Source organism: Cannabis sativa, chromosome 3 (genome assembly GCF_029168945.1).
Source record: "Cannabis sativa cultivar Pink pepper isolate KNU-18-1 chromosome 3, ASM2916894v1, whole genome shotgun sequence".
Classification (NCBI taxonomy): Eukaryota; Viridiplantae; Streptophyta; class Magnoliopsida; order Rosales; family Cannabaceae; genus Cannabis; species Cannabis sativa.
In genome coordinates this window covers 41,470,961-41,495,724 of record NC_083603.1, presented here as the reverse complement: position 1 = coordinate 41,495,724, position 24,764 = coordinate 41,470,961, and the positions used below count along the sequence as shown (strand labels likewise).

General features: G+C 30.9%; 2 protein-coding genes and 1 long non-coding RNA gene across 4 annotated transcripts in view; all 3 read right to left on the bottom strand.

Annotated features, from left to right (window-relative positions):
- Nucleotides 1-1,343: 1,343 nt before the first annotated feature.
- On the bottom strand, nt 1,344-11,270 carry LOC133035349 (uncharacterized). The gene is made up of 2 exons (XR_009686607.1): nt 10,358-11,270; nt 1,344-2,055 (listed from the first exon to the last, which is right to left on the bottom strand). It is a non-coding gene; the product is annotated as an uncharacterized LOC133035349 (long non-coding RNA).
- Nucleotides 11,271-12,267: 997 nt separating this feature from the next.
- LOC115709163 (probable LRR receptor-like serine/threonine-protein kinase At1g56140) lies at nt 12,268-19,334 on the bottom strand. The gene is made up of 24 exons (XM_061111131.1): nt 19,110-19,334; nt 18,356-18,548; nt 18,196-18,267; nt 18,047-18,118; nt 17,863-17,934; nt 17,132-17,203; nt 16,862-16,933; nt 16,692-16,763; nt 16,534-16,605; nt 16,380-16,451; nt 16,202-16,273; nt 16,054-16,125; nt 15,888-15,953; nt 15,732-15,800; nt 15,555-15,599; nt 15,381-15,445; nt 14,670-15,043; nt 14,379-14,577; nt 13,968-14,138; nt 13,756-13,874; nt 13,461-13,671; nt 13,137-13,368; nt 12,880-13,030; nt 12,268-12,775 (listed from the first exon to the last, which is right to left on the bottom strand). The coding sequence occupies exons 1-24, from the start codon at nt 19,258-19,260 to the stop codon at nt 12,383-12,385; spliced, it is 3,159 nt and encodes a 1,052-aa protein (XP_060967114.1). The 5' UTR covers nt 19,261-19,334; the 3' UTR covers nt 12,268-12,382.
- A 1,422-nt stretch (nt 19,335-20,756) lies between these two features.
- The window catches only part of LOC115709168 (probable LRR receptor-like serine/threonine-protein kinase At1g56130), a 32,874-nt gene continuing 28,866 nt past the window's right edge, over nt 20,757-24,764 (bottom strand). For both annotated transcript variants that reach the window (XM_030637208.2, XM_061111137.1), the window contains 6 exons: nt 22,731-22,901; nt 22,488-22,606; nt 22,188-22,398; nt 21,873-22,104; nt 21,622-21,772; nt 20,757-21,481 (listed from right to left, as the gene is read on the bottom strand). In XM_030637208.2, coding sequence (XP_030493068.2) covers nt 21,134-21,481; nt 21,622-21,772; nt 21,873-22,104; nt 22,188-22,398; nt 22,488-22,606; nt 22,731-22,901 — 1,232 coding nt within the window. In that variant the 3' untranslated portion in view covers nt 20,757-21,133. The remainder of the gene's footprint in view (nt 21,482-21,621; nt 21,773-21,872; nt 22,105-22,187; nt 22,399-22,487; nt 22,607-22,730; nt 22,902-24,764) is intronic.

Below are 24,764 nucleotides of genomic sequence, written 5' to 3'. Positions count from 1 at the left end.
TGGGCGTGAATGGTAACTTTGTTGTCGAATGTGCTAGGTGATTCGGAGTTAGAAATTGTGAGTTTGATTGGAAGTAAAATAGTTATTTAGATTTAGGGGTGTGTATATAAATAGATTCAATTAAATTATAAATGATCGTCGAATATTGAATACCTAGTTATGATTGGATCTGACTGAATGTTTATTTTAGTATTTAATTAGATCGAATTAGTTGTTAAATGAGTGTCCAAAAATCCAATACAATCCAAATTAAGTTCAATTAATGAGTATTTTTATTTTGTTTAGATGAATAATTAGATTTTATGTCGTAATTATTAAAATATATATGTATGTAAAAATTAAAATTAGAATTTTAATATATATTTTTTAGATTGGATGAACAATCCAATTAATATTAAATCTAAAACATGAGATAAATCTGAACCAATCTAATTAATTTATACATATATGAAATATATTAATAGATAGAACTAATCTAATCTAATATTAGTTTGGATCTGTTCGAATGATTGAAATTAATAAGATTGAATCAATTAGTAAAATCCAATATCTAATGTACACTTAGATCCGATCTAGATAGACCGAAAATTATTGAATGTGAGCCAATAAACACTCCTAATTTAACTAATTAAACTTCCCACTCAAAATTTTGATTGAAGAATAAGAAATTTTGAGTGGGGAGTTTAATTAGTTGTATGACATGATCATGCATCATGAAAAGAATACTCTTCAGTAATCTAACACTCTAGTTTTAGTACCCATTGTAAGAGCTGAGAGTTAGTTAAAATTGTTAGCTCTAATTGTTGTTGGTTAGTCCTACTCAGCTAGTATGTTAGTAGAGTTAGTTGGATTCTGCTATGATTAGTGTCCACTGTATATAAACTCAACTATTCATTGAATGAATCAAGATAATCTATACTATCTTCAATCTTTCTCTCTCTTTCTTCTTCTTCCTTTTCGTTTTATTCGTTCTGTTTTTATGTTCATCAATGGCAAGAAGGTTTAGCACCCACATTTAAGGAGATAGGCCTTTTATTCATCTTAGCTTGACTCAAAATTTGGTGTGTCATTAAGTACGGATTGATCAAATGCCACAACTCCAAAAAGCAAAGGCGTACTGTTTAGTCTTTGGTATTGGGTTGGTTTAGGTTTTTGTTACATTTTCATTGTATTTTATGATTGTTTTTTTAGATTTTTCAATAATTTTTAAAATAAATGTTTTTTTAGGATTTAAAATATTATTTGATACTATATAGAGTCAGTAATTAGAACATTTGCAATTTTTTTAAAGTTTTTTTAAATAATTCACACTGCCCAAAACATAAAACCAAATTTTTAAAAGCTGGAATCAATAATCATCAAACATTAGATACATAATAAGGTTGTTAAACACTCTAATTTTTCTATCATATTAAACATGAGTTACACTAAAAATTCTGTACAAAAATAAACACATACTAACCATCTTTTATCAATTAATTTCACTCAAGTGATCAATATATAGAAACTTTTACTAAACATTCTCACACATACACATACAAATAACATGGGATCGATATTATTTTGATCTGTGTTAATGTATACAACTCAACTCAAGTACATTAGATTCTGTAGATATGTGCTATTGTACCAGAATCATAATCTTTCCCACACTTACAATTTAATATGAATCAAAACACAACAAGCAAATATTATTAAGATTGACCAGCACAACTAGGGGTTCAGAAGCTGCTATGGCATTGCAACTCAATAAAACACACGAGCACATTACATAAATTAACAATTACAATATTGTTTCCCCAAGAAAATAGTAAACAATAACAAATAATCATACTGAATCACTAATCTTATCAGTATGTGACTATACTGTAAATCAAATTGCCTGGTTAATAACATATAGCATATAAGTGAATAAAAAAGTTAAGGTACCAGATTCTTTTGTGCCACTAGAAACCAACACAGATGGATTATATGGTTGATGGATCCAATACTTGGAAGTCTGGACTCAAAGTCCAGACCATCTTGAGAGGGGACAAATGGATTATGAGAATTAAACTGCAAACATGGTTATACATCACGAAATCAAAATCACCAAGTCAAAAATACAAGGGTGCTTGTGCTATTTTTGGGCAAAGTGGTAGACTATGTTTAATATGCACTTAGGAGGCGTTTGGTTGGAAGGAATGAAAATATAGGAATAGGAATGGAAATAGGAATAAAAATAGGAATGGAATAAAATTTAAAATGCATAAAAAAAATTAATAAAAAAATAATTAAATTTTTTTTTTCTTGTTACATTGGAATGGTCATTTCTTCCTTTTTAAAATAGAATAGTCATTCCACCAAAATGGTGGAAAGAGCATTCCATTGGAATGCCATTCCAATACTTTAAAATGCAACCAAACAAAGAAATGAAATGAAAATTGTTTCCTTTCCATTCCATTCCATTTCATTACCTCCAACCAAACGCCACCTTAGTCCTAGAGCAATATGAAAAGATATGAACCTCAAACTAGTTATAAGAAAAGTCAGTAGAGTACATTTGTAGCTAGAGTCACCTTGACACATTCTGTCTCATAAAAGTAGTATTAGTTGAAGTATGTAGCATTTATAGAATTTCAACAATACTATCATGAATACTTTTTTACTTACAAAAAAGAATGAGATTAAGTTTGTACACTAGAGAATATACTTTTTTACTTTTTTACCTACCTTGTATGTCCTAACATTAACATTAACTACATAGCCTATATAAAACATATTAAAACATAATGAATTTATACCTAATAGTCAATAATAAGTATTCATGTAGAGTATATGTAAAAATCAAACAATATTTCACTTAACTAATGAATCGTATCAAAGTCTATTATGTTGAGTATTTTTCCATTGAGACATTGATCCAAGCATATCAAGAAATATAGGGTTCCATCTCAAAAGAAATTGGTGATGAGTAGAGTAGTCCATGTTCTTATATATAACTCAATATTTTTATATTTAATCCATGTGGGACAATGTTATCCAATATTCCCTTCAAGATGGTAGCTATTTTTGCTCACCAATCTTGAATCACCTTATCACAAGTTGTGCCATTTTACTCGCTTTATTTTTGTTTGGATCTCAAGCGTCTTTGCACCATCTGGATCTCATGCGGCTAACTAACCATCTGGATAAGTGTGGATCAAAAGCTCGCTATAGATAAGGCTCTAATACCATGTCAAGAAATATGGAGTTTCATCTCAAAACTAATTGGTGATAAGTGGAGTAGCTCATGTTCTTATATATGACTCAATATTTTAATCTATGTGAAATAATGTTCTCTAATAAAACACTTAGATTGCATGACCTATACTCTTCAAAAGTTAACATAAACAATAATTCTTCTATATAATTTAAACCAAAATTAGATGGAAATCCCTTGCAAATTAAGCAGATATTGATCCCCTCAGTTCAACTTAAAAAAGATGGAGAAAAAATAAGCAATGTAGCCATTGAAGTTTCAATCAACCTGATAATTTATAGTTTATTTGTTTCACCAAAAATAAATTGAATTTTGCTTCATCCACCAAACATTAGGCCAAAAGTAAATAAGTTGGGAAACGATTGTGGTGACGAGCATCTGTGCTAGTAACTGACGAGTAAGTGTTAGACTATGAAAATTAATTTGCAAAAGCCTATAAATATCTAATTGTATATTGTGTGGGTTAGCAGAATAGCCTTTATAAAAAATTTTAATAGTAAAATGACTTTTCAAAAATTTTAATTAGCAAAATGACCTTTCTTTTGTATCTGACTTAATAATTAATATAATAAATACAATTAACATTAACTTTTCTTTATCATTTAAAAAAAATCAAATCTAAAATTAAATCACCTAAACACAACTGGTAAGTAAGAAACTCACCTGACTTCTCTTCATTTTCATCTTCAACTTAGTTTTTCATTACTATCTGAGTTATTATCTTCATCTTAATAACAATAATCGAGTATTTCATCTTCAATGTTATTCATTCTCATTTGACTTAAGAAAATCAAAAAACTTTAAAGAGAAGTGAAATTACATCCAAGAATTATAAAAGTCAATAACTGACTTTAATCTCAAGTTCAATGATTACGTATTTATTATTTTACAGTTATGTAGCAATATAAAGGAAAAATTTGTCAAAATAACTTTTTGACGAATTAAAATTTGCAAAATACATTTTTTTTTATTTTATTTTGTACAAGTAGCACCCAATTAATTTAAAAAATTAGATTAGTATTAAACAGGTGAGGTTTAAAACCTCATAAAAAAAAACAAAATAAAAATCCAAACTATAGAGAATAACAATCCTTCTTTTCATCCTCTTTTTTCTTCTTGCTGGTAAGACCAAAAATACCATTTTACCCATTCTTCATAAATGGTCGCAAGTGAACAATTCTTCTTTTCCTCCTCTATTTTTCTTTTTGCTGGTTAGACCAAAAGACCAACCATTCTTCATGAATGATCGCAAGTGGTGGCAGTCATAGATAAAAAAATTTGAAAATCATTCCAATAGAGGTAAACTCCAACTATTTTTATTGTATCTTCTCATTCTTCTTCTCTTCTTTAATCTTTTTCAATTGAAGCCATTAATATTTTTTTTTTCTCAATCTCTTATTTATAACAACTAATCATTCAAAATTATAATGAAATCAACAAGTGATAAATAAACTACAATAGCCACACAACCCAATGAATATAAATAAGTAACATACGTATTTTATTACAATCTTTTCAATCATAATTTTGATTTTTATAATTTTGTGGATAAAAGACTAAATTTTCTTTGAATGATCATAAACGACTTTAATTTATACTATGCGACTATCGTGGTCTTTTATGTATTTCAACCAACTCTAAAGAACTTGAATTTGCTCTAAATGATCATAAACGACCTTGAATTTATATTATGTGCCCATCATGATCTTTCATGTTCTTCAACCAATTTTAAAGAATTTAAATTTGCTCTGAACGACCATAAACGACCTTGAATTTACACTATGCGACCATCATGGTCTTTTATGTTCTTCAACCAAGTTTAAAGAATTTGAATTTGCTCTAAACAACCATAAACGACCTTGAATTTACATTATGCAACCATCATAGGATTGCACAGTCTATTTTCATACCATGTGCAACCCTGCTTATTTTGTTAAATTTGTAAACTTTTTTTATAGTTGTTATATCTATATTATTATCGTTTATATATTTTTGTTCATTTCACGCATTATTATTGTAGATGCCCAAAACTATATTAACAGCAGAGCTTCCATGCATACCTCGTGCTATTACTACTAATACAGCTGCAAAATCTAAAGTTACCATGAAATCTCCGCTAAGTGTAATAGGCCAAATAAAGAATTGGCTCACAAAGTCTACCAGACTGTTTTTAAATATTACTCCCAATTGGATCGTCTCTTGGACCTTGACACCAAAGGATTTTCTCCTGACACCTTAGTAAACTAGATAATTTTGAGGAGGATACATTATTAAAAGAGACATGAGTAATGATTTTTGATTAACGAAAAATTTGTGAGATTTTATCTCCAAGAGTTTGCAATAGTATCTGGATTGTACACTAATGGTGGCTTAACACCTGAAGAAATGAAGCTTGTTTTTTGTAAGAACAAGTTAAAAGAAAAGTACTTCAAGAACATGATGTCTATTAAAATAAAGGATGTTGCTAGTGCTCTAGATAGCATACTTAGAGAAGCAAAGACTAGGGACAGAGTGAAGTTGTGTTTTATCTATTTGCTTAGTGCATTTATAATAATGTTAAGTCCTTCAGTAATGAACTTAAATGGTTGCAACTAGTGGACAATCTACCAATATTTGACAATTATTGGTAGGGAGAGCTGGCATATGAGAAAATAATAGAGCAAATCACAAAAAAAAAATATATAAAATATAATCCAAATGAGAAGGATATTAAGTGAACCTCTTTAGTTGTTCTTGGATATTTCTGATAAGAAATTTAATTATGATTATATTTTATTCAGCTTATTTATTTTCGGATATTTTTATTATATTTTGAGATATAATTTTTTCTTTTATAAATATAGATTTGTGAAGCAATGTAAAAGTTTGGTGAAATGGTAAGACAATGTCCCAAGAAGCAATATTCCTAGATGACTCAGTTGGAAAATTAATGAAAAACATAAAAATATCATAGTTACACATTTATCAAAAGTAATAGAAAATAATATTGGGGTATTTATCCACATGCAAAATTATTTATTGTCTTGTATTAAAAAAAATATGATCTTGGTGACTTATGTTAGTCTCTTTTCTCTGTATATAATTTTTTGAATAATTATCTTTTTTACCCCCTGTACTTATGACACTATACTATTATGCCCCTTAATCTATTCAGCTTGTTACAAATAGTCCTTGTATAATTTTATATGCATACATTTAGTCCTTCTGTTTATTTTGTTTAAAAATACCGTTTGTATTGATGATGTGGTATTATAACAAAGAATAGAGTAGTAATTTCATCTCTTTTTAGAGGGAAAATTGACTATGAGGTGACATAATAACTGACAATAAAAGATGATTAAAAAATAATTTCATAACCTTTTAAAAAAATTTAATAAAAGTAATTTTATTAATATAATTCCAATCGTTTTTTAGCCGTTCAAATTAGAAAAAGGCGTAAAATTAGGATTCTACAGTATTTGAAGAGATGGATATCACTAGAAAGAACATGGGATTTTTGGAAAATTAAGGTAATGATATTCTATTTTTTGGGATGTTATTTTTCATTTTTTTTTTCCTGTGATTGTAATTTTTATGACTTGTAATTTATTTTCCTAATGGTATATAATTTTTCAACTGAATTAGATAGAAGGATTATACTATTCCAACTGATATATTTTAGGGGGTATTTTTAACTACACTTATAAATTAAGGGGCATCAGTAGTATAGTGTCATAAGTACAGGGACTAAAAAAGCTAATTATTCTAATTTTTTTGTGCAACCTACATTAGCTCCAACCTCAAAGGAAAAAACAAAATTGTTTAATGAAAGGCTTGGTAGCTATGAAAAGGGCGTAATTGATCAGATTTCTTCATTTTTAGTGTGCGACCTACATTAGCTCCATCTTCGATTGTAGGGACATCTTTGAATATGAAGCCTCCATCTTCAAATTTTGAACTTCCAACTACGAATGTGGAGTCTCCATCTTCAAATTTTGAACTTACTACTGATGTGGACTCTCCCCAATTCACTTCAATTCCTCAATAGTCGCACTTGCATTCCTCTTCTTATGATGCTCGAATGTTAGATCAGTGAAATATTTAATAACCGACCATGAAAAGTTGCACAAGTCAAGATACGAGACAATAATGACAGCCATCTTTAACCATGCTTACTTGAATAGAGTGAGGCATGAGATGCTATTATTAAAATGTGAACCAAATCATCTAATTTTGATAATAGCATCTCATGCCTCACTCTATCCAAGTAAGCATGGTCAGAAATGGTTGTCAATATTATCTCGTACCTTTCTCTAATTACACGTTCAATCTCCTTGTATCTTGATTTCTACAACTTTTCTTGATCGGCTATCAAACTCTTCACTGACTCCAACAACTCATTTCGAGCATCATAAAAAGAGCGAGGCTGTGAAGAGGGATGCAAGTGCTATTGAGGAATTGAAGTGAATTGGAAAAAATACACATCAGTAGTTAAAAGTTCAAAATTTGAAGATGGAAACTCCACATTCGTAGCTAAAAGTTCAAAACTTGAAGATAGAGGCTTCATATCCAATGATAGCCCTACATTCGAAGATGGAGGCACCACATGTGTCGCAACACACTGTTGATTACATAAAATCACATCACTCACTAAAAATGAAAAAATTTAATCAATTATGTCATTTTCATTATCCTCATAACCACCAAACTTTTCATAAAACAATTTTGTCTTCTCCTTTGAGGTTGGAGCTAATGTAAGTCACACAAAAAAATTAATATACGAATAAAAGAAACTAACATAAATTACCTTAATCATATTTTTATAATACAAGACAATAATTTTTTTTTCATGTGAATAAATACTTTAATATTATTTTCTAATACTTTTGATAATCTTGTAATTGCGATACTTTTATCTTTATTTTTAATTTTTCCAACCAAACAATCGAGGAATATGGTTTCCTAGAATTATTTCTCCTACCATTTCACTAACTTTAGCATTGTTTCACAAATTCATATCGATAAAAGAAAAAATCATATCAAAATTATAACTCAAAATATAATAAAAAAATATTTAAAAATAAATAAACTGAATAAAATATAATCATAATCAAATTTTTTACCAGAAATATCCAAGGACAACTAAAAATGTTTCACTTAATATCAGGATTACTCTTCATAATTTTTTTGTGATATGCTCTATAACTTTCTCATATGTCAACTTTCCTTCAGAATAATTGTCAAATATTGGTAGATTGTCCACTAATTATAGCCATTCAAGATCTATTATCGAAGGACTTGACAATATTAGAAATACATTGAGCAAATAGATTAAGCACAACTTCACTCTATCTCTAATCCTTACTTCTCTAGATTTGTTATCTAGAGTACTGACAACATCTTTTATTTTAATAGACATCGTGTTCTTGAAATATTTTTTCTTTAACTTGTTCATAGAAGAAACAAAGTCCATTTCTTTAAGTGTTGGGCTTCTATTAGTATACAATCCATATACTATTGCAAACTCTTAGAGAGAAAACTTCACAGATTTTCCATTAATCAAAAACCACAACTCATACCTCTTTTGACAATTTACCCTCCTCAAAACTATCTGGCTTACTAATGTGCCAAAAAAAAAGCCCTTTAGTGTCGAGGTCCAAGAGACAACTCAATTGGGAGTAATATTTAAAAATAGTATGATCAAACTTTCTGAAGACAATTCTTTATTTAGCCTATTACACATAGTGGGAATTTGATGGTAACTTTAAATTTTAAAACTGTATTAGTAGTAATTAGCACGAGGTATACTTAAAAGTTCTATTGTTAATATAGTTTTGGGTATCTACAATAATAATGTATAAAATGGACAAATAGATATAAACGATAAGAATATAAATATAAAAATTATTAAAAGAATTACAAATTTGACTAATTGAACAGGGTCGCACATGGAATAAAAATAGACTATGCAATCATATGTGACCTTTAAGGTCGTCACACATAATTTAAAAAAGAATCAAAATTTGACTGTGCAACCATGTGCGACCTTAGTGGTCGTTTATGATCGTTCAAAGGAAATTCAAATTTTTTAAAATTGATTAAAGAACATAAAAGACCATGATAGTCATAGTGTAAATTCAAGATTGTTTATGATCGTTTAGAGCAAATTAAAGTTTTTTAAAATCGGTTTGAGAACATAAAAAATCACGATAGTCGCATAGTGTAAATTCAAAGTCGTTTATGATCGAACAGAGCACATTCAAGTTATAAAGTCCATAAAAACCTGTGATAGTTGCATAAAATAAATTCAAAGTTGTTTATGGTCGTTCAGAGCAAATTCAAGTTTTTTAAAATTGGTTGAACATAAAAGATCGTGATGATCGCCTAGTGTAAATTTAAGATCATTTATCATTCAGAACAAATTCAAGGTCTTTTATCTACAAAATTAAAAAAATTAGAATTATAATGTAAAAGACTGTAATTAAATAAATATGTTACTTGTTCGTGTTCATTAAATGGTGGTATTGTAGTTGATGTATCACTTGTTGATTCCATTATAATTTTAAATGATTAGTTGTTGTAAATAAGAGATTGTGAGAAGAAAAAAATTAATAGCTACAAGTGAAAAAGATTAAAAAAAAAGAAAGAATGAGAAAATATGAGGAAATTATTTAAAGTTTATCCTTAGTGAAATGATTGCCAAATTCATTTATCTACAGTGCCACCACTTGCGGCACCACTTGCGACAATTCATGAAGAATATTGATCTTAAAGAAAAATAAAGAAGAGAAAAAAAAGAATTATTCACTTGTAACCGTTATGAAAAATGGTAAAATAGTTTATCTTTTTTGTCTTACCAGCAAAAAGAACAAAGAAGGGTAGAAAAAGAATCGTTCTTCTATGGTTTTAATTTCTATTTTATTTTATTATTTTTTTTTGTTTTTGTCTTATGAGGTTTTAAAACTTGTTTAATATTAATGAAATTTTTTTAATTTAATTAAGTATCACCTATACATAATAAACAAAATGTTATTTTATAAATTTCAATTCGTGAAAAGGTAATTTTGATAAATTTTTTCCTAACTAATAAGGATTTTAGAATATTAAATGAGAAAATAGAATGTGCAATGAGAGTACCTTCCGCATGAATAAAACAACTTCTACACAGGTCGACGATCACATCGACAATCCTGTCGAACCAGCGTCCTCACATCTTAGCGTTTCAGAAAACTACTGCACATCCACGGAGGCATTGTCGGATCCTTAATCTCAAGAGTCAACTACTTCTCTGTGGAGATCTAGAACCACATCATCAATGGCGCAAGTGAACCAGAGAGAGTGGGGAATCCATTAGTGATTCTGATTGGAGCTGTGGACAGTGTCGACAATCCTTTTCGGCTACATTCTGGATAGCAGCGAAGTTTCCATTAGGTTTGATCCACATAGATCGCAAATGATTTCGGTTCGATCTGCGTCAATGATGGCAGCTTGCGCAGCACTGAAGTCGGAGACGACATTCTTGGCTCGAAGAACACCAACATCTGACACTAGCGGCGGTCGACACTTCGCCGTTCGTAACGCCAATCAGATCTGGTATGGATTGTAGAGTTCATCGTTCGGAGTTACCAAGCAAAAATGATGAACTCATTTGAAGATTATTAGAGCGAAGGAAAGTGAACGGAGTGATTACCGACGGCCAGAGAGAGGCGTGGTCGCGCCGAATAGCAGAGGTCCGTCAGAGAAACAAACGACGACTATCGGAGGAGCTTATAGCAGAAGTACATCGGAGGGAAACTTGGTGACTGAAGAAGATGGTGAATAGAGTCAATGAAGGGATTTAATCAATTGATTGAGTTGAGTTGCTTCAAGTTTCAGCGGCGGTCTCGTCATGTGGAGAAGAAGACTACGTCTTACCCTAGAAGAAGTCTTATTGGGCTTGGGCTGACTTTTAAACAAAAAAAAAAAAAAAAAACAGAAAAAGAAAAGGATAATAGCACTATTTTTTTTCTAAAAAATTTACATTTTTTTATATTTAAAGATTTTTTTATATATAAAAATAATAAAAAAAATAACATACAACTATTAAAAATATTAACATTAAATTAATAAAAAAAAATGTAAAAATACATAAAAAATTATATTTCTGTAAATAAACTTATAAAAATTGTATAATTATTTAAAATTCGGTATAAATGTGTTTTGTAATTTTTGAATATTTGTGAAATAATTCTAAGAAAAATGAACTTCTTTTATGGACTAAACATAAAAGTCTAATGGGCTTGAAAAGTGGGTTAAGTTTTAAATTTTTATGTTTGTATTTGTATTGAATTTTCCTTTTACTTTTACCACTATGAGGACAATGTGATTTTAGACTATGAAAATGCTATAAGAGCTCATTAGTGATTTGCAAATAGTGTAAAAGCTTATAAATATGTATTGTATAGCTATTATTGGACATGAGAAGAAAAAATAGAACTTCAGTTCGATTGGAAGATTGGTAGTGTCTCGAAGAGTATATTTCGGAGATTTGTCCCGTCTCAAAAAAGACATGTTATCTAACAGTAAGTGGCGATCAGACTGGAAGAGAGGAAGATCAGACTAGAAGAGAGGAACAAAGCTGAACTTATCGGCGCCACAAGAGAAGAAGAAAGCAAGACGTTTGGCCTGAACACAAGAGACTGAGAAGAGGTAGAAAACTAAGGTAAATTTTCAAAGATTATAATTGTAAATTCATTATGAAAATTTTAACTAATAAGCCATTTTGCTAAATGTTTATAGAAAGTGACATTTATTCACCTAATTTTTAAATTTAAGATCATTTTATATTTGAGCTTTTTGATCAATAATCTTAAAAAATTGGTATGTTTGTTCTAAAAATAAATAAATTAAATACAATCATATATAAATTTACCAAAAGCTTTTAAAAAAAGAAATAAAAATTAGTAAATTGGTAAAAATCTTTAAAAAATACTAAATTTCTAATCCGAATAAGCTGAGTCAGACCAGATTCGATCTGGATAAATAGTCCAACGAGCCGGGGCGGGACGGATCATAAATGGAACATTTATTTATATATTTATCTTTTTTGGAGAGAACACACTCGTAAATATGATACATAACATGATATTTTTTTTTACATGCTGATTTTTCTATTATCTTTTATCAACTAATGTCACTCACTTCACTATTGGTCTCTTGAAACACTGGATGAGCTAAGCCATCGCCTGGTGGTGGTACTGCAACTGCTTCCTTACTTGAACTTGAACCCAATGAATATAAAGTAGGATCAGGTCCTTGTGCAATTCGGCTCATTAAAGCATTGACATCATTGAATTTCCAGTCAACCAAGTAACCAGGCCTTGAAACTTCAGTGTTCACATCAGTGTCTCCTGAAAGCAATGCCACAACTTTGGACATTGATGGGCGAGCTGTAGGTGATGTGCGAGTGCATAAAAAAGCCACTTGTATGATTCTTCTCACTTCTTCCTTGTTGAATTCAGATAGTGTTGAATCAATGAGCTCAATTTCACGGTTGTTTTCATATAGATTCCAAGCCTAGTGAGAACATAAACAAAATAATGATAAAATTTGTAAGCTAGGATTAGAATCCATTAAGCAAGAGAAGACTTAATTGGAGAAAAAAAAAATAGTTTTAGTACCCATTCAAGAAGATATGCCTTTTCTTCACCTAAGCTCGGGTCAGAATTCGGTCTGCCAGTAAGAATTTCTAATGCCACAACTCCAAAAGCAAAGACATCTGTTTTCTCAGTAAGGTGACCAAGCATAGCATATTCAGGTGCAAGATAACCACTACAACATCAATGAAAGATTAGTGAATAGTTTGTAATTGTTACTAATAATCATAATGAAAAGTGTAAAAGCAAAATTAAGTATGATCAATCATAGAAAATCTTACACAGTTCCTGCTACTCTTGTACTTATGTGAGTCATTTTATCATCATAGAGTTTGGCCAAACCAAAATCTGATATTTTGGGAGTGAGATAAGAGTCAAGAAGAATGTTGCTACATTTGACATCTCTATGTACGATTCGAATTCGTGACTCCTCGTGAAGGTAAGCTAGACCTCTAGCTATACCCAAGCAAATGTCAAACCGTGTTGGCCAATTCAGATACAAGCTTTGTTTGCCTGGTAATTTGACAAGCCACCATAGCTATGTTTAATATAATATGCAGTTATTATTGTTTGTATAAAAGCAGCAATGAAATTTTCTCTTATACCAAATAATGCTTGATCAAGACTCTTGTTCTCCATATACTCATAAACAAGAAGTCGTTTGTGTCTCTCAATACAACATCCATATAATTTGACGAGGTTACGATGTTGCACAGCAGATATTGTGGCAATCTCAGCCACAAACTGACTCTTTCCTTGGTGAGAAGTTAAGGACAATTGCTTCACTGCAATAACACTTCCATCTTCAAGAATTCCCTATTAATGTATTGCATTTTCTTATCACCAATGGGCTATTGTCATATTCAAACAAAGATAATTGTGTGGCATGAAACTGTGTACCTTGTAGACAGGTCCAAACCCTCCTTCTCCCAACTTATTAGAAGAATCAAAATCATTTGTAGCTGTCTTTAGTTCAGCATAACCAAATATGAATGGTTTAACATCCATCCCCAAAAACTCTGTATATAAACTAACACTTATTAAGCTTACCTATTATGTTCTTCTTTAAAGCAACAACTTAGAACTTGCAATATACATCGAAAAGTGCTTACCGTCATCATCAAACATCTGAGACTTCTTTCTAGTTTGAACAACATAGAAGGCCACTAAAACAGATAAAAAGCTTAAAATGGCAGTCCCAATAATGATCCCCACAATAAGACTAGTTTGGTTCTTCTTTTTGCTCAAAGTTGGAGGAATGTTATGGAGGGTAGGAGTGAAATCTGTATCAAAACAACAATATTCAACCACATATTACTTATATGGTGTTAAATACAGTAACTATTATTAGCCCAGACAATCATTTTCAGACCAAGTTCTTATTTTAGTGTGTAACTAGCTTCCTTAATTGTCATCATCTTTTTGTGTCTTCTCTTTAGTTAATTTGTTAAAAAAAATGATCACTTGTAAGTGTTAAGACACCTTTGCAATAGCTTCCACAAATTATAAAACCATGTTATTACCTGCAATGGCACTGATTGCTGAAATGGAAGGTCCATAAGTACCAACGACCGGCATACAACAAGTTCCTTCGCCAGCCCAAAAAAGATGGATTTCAAGGTAGTTCTGTGAAACCCGTGCCTTAAATTCCTTCTGGACTTCCTTGAAAGAAATCCCGCCTGCCTCTTTTCTTATATCAAAATTTTGTATTACGCGATTTCCCTATCATAAATTCACAATACAAATAGTCATGAAAAGGTAGACAAAAAGAAAACTAAGAGACAAAAATCTTAGAACAATAATTCGCACATTACTTGGATATAAATATCAAATACACGTCTGCCAATACTTTTCCATGTCTGAGAATTTTCGAAAGCAGTTTCTGCAAACTGGAGTTTGACATTGTAGTTACCATTTTGAAGCCCCAAACCATAATATCTCAATGATGAAGCAGAAAGCCTTGCAGTCTGGAATAGTCCTGAATCTAAAGTACTTGTGAATTGAGATGATGTACTTATATACTTAGCATTTTCAGTCCATAAGAAAAGTCCAACATTGCTTACTGCCCATCTTTTAGAGCTGGTGACAAAATGAGTAGCTGGACCAAGAGGATTATCATCTTTCTCATACACAACACCATCAGAAGATTTAATTTCTTTACCGCCACAATTAATCGCAAAGTTAGAATCTGCAAACATTTAGCCAAATCTTTATTAGAAAGTACTGTACCAAGTATTCACAATCATTTGTGCATATAGTACACTAACATGTTAGGAGATTGAATGAGAGGGGTGTGGAAAATGTATCGGAATTGAGCTTAGGCTCTTTTGAGAGTTGAGGTCTCTCGAATAGTTACATTGTTCTCTTTTCATTTTATTCATCTATTATCAAATATCAAATATGCCTATTCATGTCTAGTTATTTTCTCTTGCACTCAGATCCTATCATAATATAATTTTCTAAAGTAATACAGCTTAATTCAATCCAAGGAAATAAAATAGAAAAACTCTCCAAACTTTACTTACAGAGAGGACGGTCTTGATTACATGGAAAATTTCTTTGAAGACAGTTCAATCCTAAAAGAAGAGTACTAAAAACAAACCAAAAAATAATTAGATATAAAAAAAACTGGAGAGATAACTTTAACCAAGAGTAGCAATGTGGGAAGTTATTTTACATAACTTGAGAAAAGACAATACCTGTTATTTGAATTATCTATAATAAAATTGTTGCCAACCAAGTTACTGCATCAGAAAAGTGAAGTATAAAATTAATAGTACTAGTTTTATCTTCATATAAATACATAACACATGAGTATTAAATATATAAGCTAAGTAAAGAAACCATTTTTTTTTTCATAAAAATCAAAGACATACAGTTGTAAATTTTGTTGATTGTTGACCCAAGAAGGAATGGTTCCCACTAAATTATTGTATGATAGATCTCTGAAAGCATAAAATAGTACAAGTGTATTAATTTTAGTCATTACCATGAATAACTATTAAATAAGTGAAATATATTAATTAACTTACATTGTGAGAAGAGATGCAATTTTCCTCTGAGGCAAGGTACCATTTAGGCTATTATTTCCAAGAAATCTAAGTAAAAGTACAATATTACTTGCTTTAATAGTGCAATAGTAGCTATTATGAAGCAAATGATGTAAAGCAATTAAAGAGAGACAGTGATATATATTACAAAGCAGAAAGTGAACTCATGTTGAATAGGGAGTCTGGTATCTGTCCATTTAACTTGTTGAAGCTCAAATCTCTATAAAGAAAAAGTACAATTTCAAAGTTAGAAAACAATGTAGGTTGGGTAGTTTTGAGTCCCGTAATGAACTTACAGTTGTTTCAACTCTCTAAGCTCGCCAATATTTGATGGAATTGAGCCAGAGAAATCACTATTCCTCATCTGTCTACAGGTTATATTATGAGTTGTTTGATTACAATCCAAAAGTTATTACATTAAAAAATCATATACCAGCTATAAATATGATTATGTGCTGAGAAAATTTTACTTACAAGAATGATAGAGACTTCATATTGGTGAGAAATGCAAGAGTAGAACTTGCATTAGAAATTTCACTCAACCACCTACATTTATATAGTTTACACTTAAGGTTATTAGCTTTAAATATTTGTGAATAGAATTCGATTTGTTGAGCATGTTACTCACATATCTGTTAAAGAAGTTAGATTCGCAAAAGTTGAAGGTATAGGCCCTTGAATAGAGTTCCCTGAAAGTGCCCTGCATTAACATATTTAAGTAGAGCTAACTTATGTTGTATAATCATAACATACACACACACACACATATCGGTTCAATTTTCTTACAAGCTAGTAAGATTTGACCAACTTCCTACGAAGTTAGGTATCTTGCCGGTGAGCTCATTATCGTCCACCCAACTACATGTTAAAGATGTCATTAGACAATACTTTTTTCTTCTTATATAATAGTATGCCTGTTAAATATGGATGATCATTAGGTAGAAGATATAGTTTACAATGTTTGCATGCTTTGGAGATTTGCAAATGTTGATGGAATCTCGCCACTAACTCCAGAACTCGTAATAAGCCTATCAAATAATAAACAATAATGAAAAGGAAAGGAATCAAGATGGGAACAATGTACAGTTGTAATCATTCAAGTTGAATAGGAAATCTCAATGGTGTTCATGTTGGCTTTACGCACTATAACAAAATGTAGACAAATAAGAACTTTAAATTTTTATTAGAAGAAGAAATGAAACAAAGACGAAATGTAAGCAACTTACAGTTGTTCCAACTTGTTTAAATTCCCTAGTTCAGGCGGTAGCGGACCAGAGAAATTGTTCAATGAGAAGGTCCTATATACAAAATTATCTCCAAGAATTAATATATATCAATAATTTCATAAATGTGGTAGTTTTATTTTCCACATAACTAACTCAACTGTTTTAACTAATAACCAATTCTTGGTTAGTTTGTTATGCCTAACAGTTGGTTTTTACATCTGTTTCTAGTCAATTCATCCATTTTGTTTGTTACAACTTCACTTGTTCCCTAGGTAGCTGGCTATTTAACTAGGAGGAAATTACACTGCATACCTTTTTTAAATTGATGTCTTTACTTTTTATTTGGAAAACACATTGAAAGATTCTGTAAGGGTAGCAAGTGAGAGAGAGAAGGGTTGTAAGGATTGAGTTGTAAAAGTGTCTCAACCTGTTCATGTTTGAGTAAATCTCAGTACTGGTTGTTTATTGCTCAAAAACTCTTGAGCCTTCGATTATAACAGACGTGATTTTATAATGGTCCCTCAAGGAGGAACTAGAGTAGACCAATTTGGTGGGTGAACTAATACAAACTACTTGTTGTGTTCTTCGTGTTGATTCATCGATCAAGATGTTTCAGCTTTGATTCAGTGGTCTTACTGTTTTGTATATTTCATTTAATTTGTGATATAAATTTCTTTGAGTTGTGTTGTAGAATTACAACAATAAACTATAAAAGAATGCCTATTACTTACAAAATTATTAGCTCAGTAAGTTGACCCAATTCCTTTGGTACCTCCCCTGACAGTGCATTTATGCCTAAGCTCCTAGTATTACATAGCCAAAAAATAAATCAAAAATGAAATAGCAATTTTAACATATCATCATACTAAATCTTGTTAATTTCAAGCTTAAATTTTAGGTAGGCATAGAACTTACAAGTATTGTATGTTAGTAAGGTTTCCAATCAATGGAGAAATAGAACCTGTCAATAAATTGCTGCTCAAATCCCTACAATAGATGGAATGAACCAATTATAATTGCACAAAAGTGATAATTAATAACTTAAAGCTCCAATAAACACATACAGATAGGAGAGAAAGGTAAGAGTCCATAGTTCTTCTGGAATTGGACCAATAACATCCAGTCCACTAACTTTCCTGCATTGTGATTATGACCAAAGTGTCACTTAAAATCTTCTATTTGATAAAAATATTAATATCATTTTATTATAAGACTTTGGGATACAGTTTAGTAATGTGGCAGAGAGAGGCATTGCTGAAAGTGCAGTTGCATTTGATCAAGGGATTTAATGAGTCATCATCGTCGATGTCGATGGAGTCATCTACGGCGGCACCACTGCATAGTTCCCCACTTATGTTCCATTGCTGAGTGCCAGCCTTTATCATCCATTGCTCAAAGATAGAGTTCAAAGCTGTCACTGCCATTGAAAACATAGATTGAACGAAATTTAAGAGAATTTACAAGTATGTGTGGATCGAAAGCCCGTTAGGGATATGACTCTGATACTATGTTAAGAAATATGAGTATCCATCTCAAAACTAATTGGTAATGAGTGAATATGGCTCAATATTTTTACATTTGATCCATGTGAAACAATATTGTCTAATACAACCAATTAATTGTAAGTTGTACCAACTTAATATGAAAATTGGGTAGAAGAATAATCAAAAAACCCCGTAGCCAGGAAATAATCACTTCAATTTTTTTTTCCCTTTAACAAAAAGAATAGAAATATCGGAATATTTATATGAATATAAATATCCATGAATATTTTAAAAGTATATTTAAAGATGTATTGTTTAAAAAACATAGGTAAATTTGGAAATATTGACTGAAAATATTATCAATAGTTAATTCCAACTCACTGGAAACTCTTTGATGTGAATTTTGTGATAGATCAACTTTACATGTGAAAAAATCATAAAGTAGAAATTAACACAACATAAATTAAGATTGAACTTAAGATAGAGATGAAGACCTTCAGAGGGAGCTGTAGTGGGCTGAGATGTTATTGATGAAGCATTGATAATAGCAAACCACACAACATAGTACACAGTGACAATACAAAAGATTGGTAGTAGGAATGATGATGAACCTCCTGATCCTGATCCTGATCCTGACATGATCATGTTATCAATAATAATAATGGACAAGTGGATTTGCTTATAAATATATACAAAGTATTGTTTGTTTCTGACTGCCATCTCCAAGTCCAACCATGAGCCAAAATGGAGCCACTATCATTAAAGGCATAAAACGACCTCTATCCAACTACACCCTTTAGTCTTTAGCTAATTAATGTTTGTGTCAACTTGGGTTAGGTCTCTAGTACATAAATGCTAAAAGGTATGCCTAGCACCTTCCTCGGTGATATACTGTTATTGGTACAATTAAGTATCGGGTCCCATGTAAATTAATTAAATAACTTTTAGAAAATATCACTAACTAATTATAAGGTGTCATATCTAGGTGATGCTAGGCACCATTAGTACCCAATAACATAATAACAATGCTCGTCTCTAATAATGTTGGTGTCACACTTGTTCTCTCATTAAATTTGGAGAAATGTTAAAGAGTGTAATGCTAATAAATAGAGAAATACTAAAGGACCATGGTGCTTAGCACTTTTATGAGTTGCGGTATTCTTATTGGTGAAATTTTATACCGGATCTCACTTATTCACTACTACAAGGAAAGGCCTTTTATCCCGGTTTTTAAGACTTTTTATCCCGATTTTCGCTAATATTAAATTTACTTAGAAATTTAAATTATTTTTAAAAAAATATTTTCAAGTTATATTTTATTTATAAACATATATATCAAGAAATCAAATCAAAATTATTGAAAATTCAATAAATAATATAAATAAACTAAGATTTTGTGAATAGTCTTATTTATATTTACAAACTCATATCTTAAATTATTTAAGAAATTTAAAGTAAACTAAAAAAAATATATATTTACTTAAATAAATCTAGATTTTTAGTGAAAAAAATGACTCAAACTTATTCTCGTAAAATTTAGTTTTTACAAGAATTTTTAATATAATTTTTTTATATATATTAATAGATTTTTTAATAAAAATAATTAATTTTTAAAAACATTTAATTAGTTTTAAGATTTTAATTTCTTTTTTAATTTTATTAATCATTCAAAATTAATTTTTTAAGATTTACCAAAAAAAATGTTAAATCTTTCTCTTTTTTTTTTTTTGAAGGAGGTACGATTTGATAGTTGTCAAAATTTAGGAGGAAAATGACTAATTTACAAAAACATGTTAGCATTTAAACGGAATAATTGGATGAAACCTAACAAAAAGACTAAAATTTTATAAATGTAAAAGTTTTGACAGAATTTGTAACAAGTCATATATTTTATGGGGCAAGATCAGGTGGTGTCGAGAGTTCAAAGGACAATTGCTAATTATTCATTACTAAATATTTTACTTTAATAATAATTATAGAAAACCGCTAATAACTATCTTACATCGTGACCCTATGAGATTTGAATAGACAAATGTGTTTGAGCCGTCAATTACATGATTACTTTATAATTACTTTGTTAAACAAACACATCAAACCTATTACTTACTTTGAATTACACTTAATTCCAATGATCAATCGACTTTCCAAACACACACTAAATGTATTTCAATAAAAATAATTAAAGAAATACAAATTGGGGTGAAGAAAGAAAAGAAAAAAGAAAACAATTTTTGAAGAATCTATGTTATACAGCCAACTATATTTACATATACATATACATATATGCTTATAGAACATCTCACATAGTACAAGCACACCATCAACCATATTTCCAAGCAAAAGTTGAAATGTTCTTTAACACTTGTACTCTCTAATAGTGCTGTGAACTATTGACTGAGCTGTCACAATAAGATACATAACAAGATGTTTTCTATCATATTATACATGACTTGCACTAGAAGCTTTTATCAATTAAATTCACTCACTTCACTATTGGTGTCTTGAAGCATTGGATGAGCTAGCTGAGGCATTCGCTTGATGGTAGCATTGCACCTGACTCCATGCTTGTACTTGAACCCAATGAATATAAGGTAGGATCAGACCCTTGTGCAATTCGGCTCAGTAAGTCATTGACATCATTGAATTTCCAGTCAACCAAGTAACCAGGCCTTGAAACTTCAGTGTTCACATCAGTGTCTCCTGAAAGCAATGCCACAACTTTGGACATCGACGGGCGAGCTGTAGGTGATGTGCGAGTGCATAAAAAAGCTACTTGTATGATTCTCCTCACTTCTTCCTTATTGAATTCAGATAGTGTTGAATCAATGAGCTCAATTTCACGGTTGTCTTCATACATATTCCAAGCCTAGTGAGTATAAACAAAATGGTAAAGCTCTTTTTGTTAGGGGAAAATGTACTTAGTAATAAAAAGTTATGCTAATTAGCATGACAAGTGAGGCATGAGAAGACTTTGCAATCTTAATAGAAAACAGTATAGTTTAGTACCCATTCAAAAAGATAAGCCTTTTCTTCAGCTAAGCTCTGGTCATAATTCGGTCTGCCAGTAAGAATTTCTAATGCCACAACTCCAAAAGCAAAGACATCTGTTTTCTCAGTAAGGTGACCAAGCATGGCATATTCAGGTGCAAGATAACCACTACAACATCAATGAAACATTAGTGAATAGTTTGTTACTAATAATCATAATGAAAAGTGTAAAAGCAAAATTAAGTATGATCAATCATAGAAAATCTTACATAGTTCCTGCTACTCTTGTACTTATGTGAGTCATTTTATCATCATAGAGTTTGGCCAAACCAAAATCTGATATTTTGGGAATGAGATAAGAATCAAGAAGAATGTTGCTACATTTGACATCTCTGTGTACAATTCGAATTCGCGATTCTTCGTGAAGGTAAGTTAGACCTCTTGCTATGCCCAAGCAAATGTCAAAGCGCGTTGACCAATTCAAATTTAATCTTTGCTTACCTGATAATGTGACCAACCATATTATTAATCATGTTTGATATAGCTATTATTTGTATAAAAGCAGCAATAAAATTTTGTTATACCAAATAATGCTTGATCAAGACTCTTGTTCTCCATATACTCGTAAACAAGAAGTCGTTTGTCTCTCTCAATACAACATCCATATAATTTGACGAGGTTACGATGTTGCACAGCAGATATTGTGGCAATCTCAGCCACAAACTGACTCTTTCCTTGGTGAGAAGTTAAGGACAATTGCTTCACTGCAACAACTCTTCCATCTTTAAGTGTTCCCTATTAGTTGAGTCAAAAAGCAAAAATGTATAGTGAAAGGGAATTTGAATTCCTTTTGTATATAATGATTAATACAGCTACATTAATACCTTGTAGACAGGTCCAAATCCTCCTTCTCCCAACTTATTAGAAGAATCAAAATCATTTGTGGCCATCTTTAGTTCAGCATAACCAAAAACGAATGGCTTAACATCCATCCCCGAGAACTCTGTAAATAAAATAACATTCATTTAAGGTTTGTTTAGCATTGTTTCTTGTTTTCAAAATTGTGTTTTGAAAATGAGAACACAAAATCATTTTTGTAATTTTTGAAAAAAAAGAAAAGTGATTACCATCATCATCAAACATTTGACACTTGTTTCTTCTTTGAACAACATAGAAGGCCACTAAAGCAGACAAAAAGCTTAAAATGAAAGCCCCAACAATGATCCCCACAATCATACTAGTTTGATTCTTCTTTTTGCTTAAAGCTGGAGAAATGTCACTCACAGTGGGTGTGAAATCTGTATCAAAATAATAATACTAATATTCAAATACATGTTTGATAGTTCTATCATTGTATTAATCCAAATTTTCAAAACTTGCTTATTTCCTTTTCTTCTCTTCATATATCTTTTTTGTTTTCTCTTCAATTAGTTTTGATATCAAAGCTTGGTTTAGGTGATTAGTTTAAACATAGCAACAAGATTTATTGTATTACTACATCAAATCAATATTTTTTCTTCAAACTAGCTTTATGATATTTAATTTGAATTGCAATTTTAGAATTTCATCTGATTTGGCAAAATGACAAATTAATACCCCTTAATGAGGCGAGCAAACGCAAACAAAAGCCAATAGATCAGCAAAGAATGGCACACGCGCCAAGCTATGGTTGTCGAAAAATGCCAAACTATTAAAAATAGTAGGCAAATAGCTAAATCTATTGTAGGATTTTTACCCTTTTGCCCTACACCAACAAGATACTTTAATATCAGTATCAAGGTCAAAATCGACCTTTCCAAGTCTAACTTAAGCTTTAGACTTAAACGGCACCGTATGACCAACACGACACTCAAACCTGTGTCGTTTGATCATCAGAGATTTAAATACTCTGAGAAGGGTCTAGAAACCCTAACACTCAATCACTCAGCCTCACAAACCCAGAAGTAGAAACCCTAGCAGAGCAAGTTCTCTTTGAGAACTTGCTCGATTCCAAACTCAGAAAAACCCAGAAAACCCAGAATCAAACACACACACACATAGTTTTAGGTTTAAACACATGAAAAACAAGTAATAGGAAAGAAGTCACCAGATTTGTTTCAGAGTTCACCCCAAAAATTAGGGCTACGTCTCTGTCAAGCTCGTCTCAGAGATTAGCTTGATATCCACTATGTTCAAAGGCAAAATACAGTCTTTTGGAGCTTCCTGTCACAAGTTTTGACCAGGTAAACTCGATTCTTTGTTTTTACAAGTTCTGTTTGATTTTCCTTATGATTTTCTTCTCGATCTAACTCTGTTTGTCTGTTGTTGTGCATGTACTCATCCCTTCTGTCTCCTCACCATGAGATCTGCATTCTCGAGGTTGGATCTTGGAGCTGAAGTCTTCGAACTAGGGTTTTCTCTTTCCTCTCTCTCTATATTTTTCCTGATCTGGTTTTCTGTATGTTAGATCTGTTGGGTTTTATGCCCTAAATAAAACTCATTTCAATATAATCAGATTTACTTATTAATATAGATCAGAAATAACATTTAATGTTGCATGGTTCACATGATTTATTTCATGATTATATGTACATAATGTATAAATTCCATATGAAACACTTTTCACATACTTGATCTGTTTATTGTGCGTCGACACATTGGAAAGTAAACATGACTATGTGAATAAAGTTTCCTAGATTTATCGGACATAGGGTTTTACTGATATGATAATCTACAACAGAGTTTACTTGCATTTGGAGAAGTGCTATGTTCTTTCCAGAGCATTGGTTAAAGTAAAGCTCAGGTTGGATGCATGGAGTATGCATCGGAAGGGACTGATATTGAACTTTGACTTAGATTTATTAAACTTACCGTAATATCTATTCAAGTCAATATCGTCTAGTTGATCCTAGATCAAATGTTCTTAATCCTGTTATGATTAGGCTCAATCTTGAAAGGCTATTCGTGTTCTTTGATTTGTTAGTTAAGCCTACTTTTAGGTCAGGGTGATACGTACATTTTGGGAACACGGTAGTGCAATTGAGTGGGAGCGCTATCATAAACATGGAATCTATAGCTTCATACGGCGAATAGTAAGCAAAGGATGATCTCCTTCGAGCTTGACCAAACGAACATAAATGGTGGAGTACTCATTTCACATAAGCTGAAATATCATTTATACG

What these genes read in the sequence shown, in the direction of transcription:
- LOC115709163 (XM_061111131.1), bottom strand. Translation starts at nt 19,260, where the DNA reads ATGATCATGTCAGGATCAGGATCAGGATCAGGAGGTTCATCATCATTC. An exon ending in CTCTGCCACATTACTAAACT is followed by an intron (nt 18,268 to 18,355) that starts GTATCCCAAAGT and finishes ATCACAATGCAG; the next exon opens with GAAAGTTAGTGGACTGGATG. An exon ending in GGTTTGGACCTGTCTACAAG is followed by an intron (nt 13,672 to 13,755) that starts GTACACAGTTTC and finishes ATACATTAATAG; the next exon opens with GGAATTCTTGAAGATGGAAG.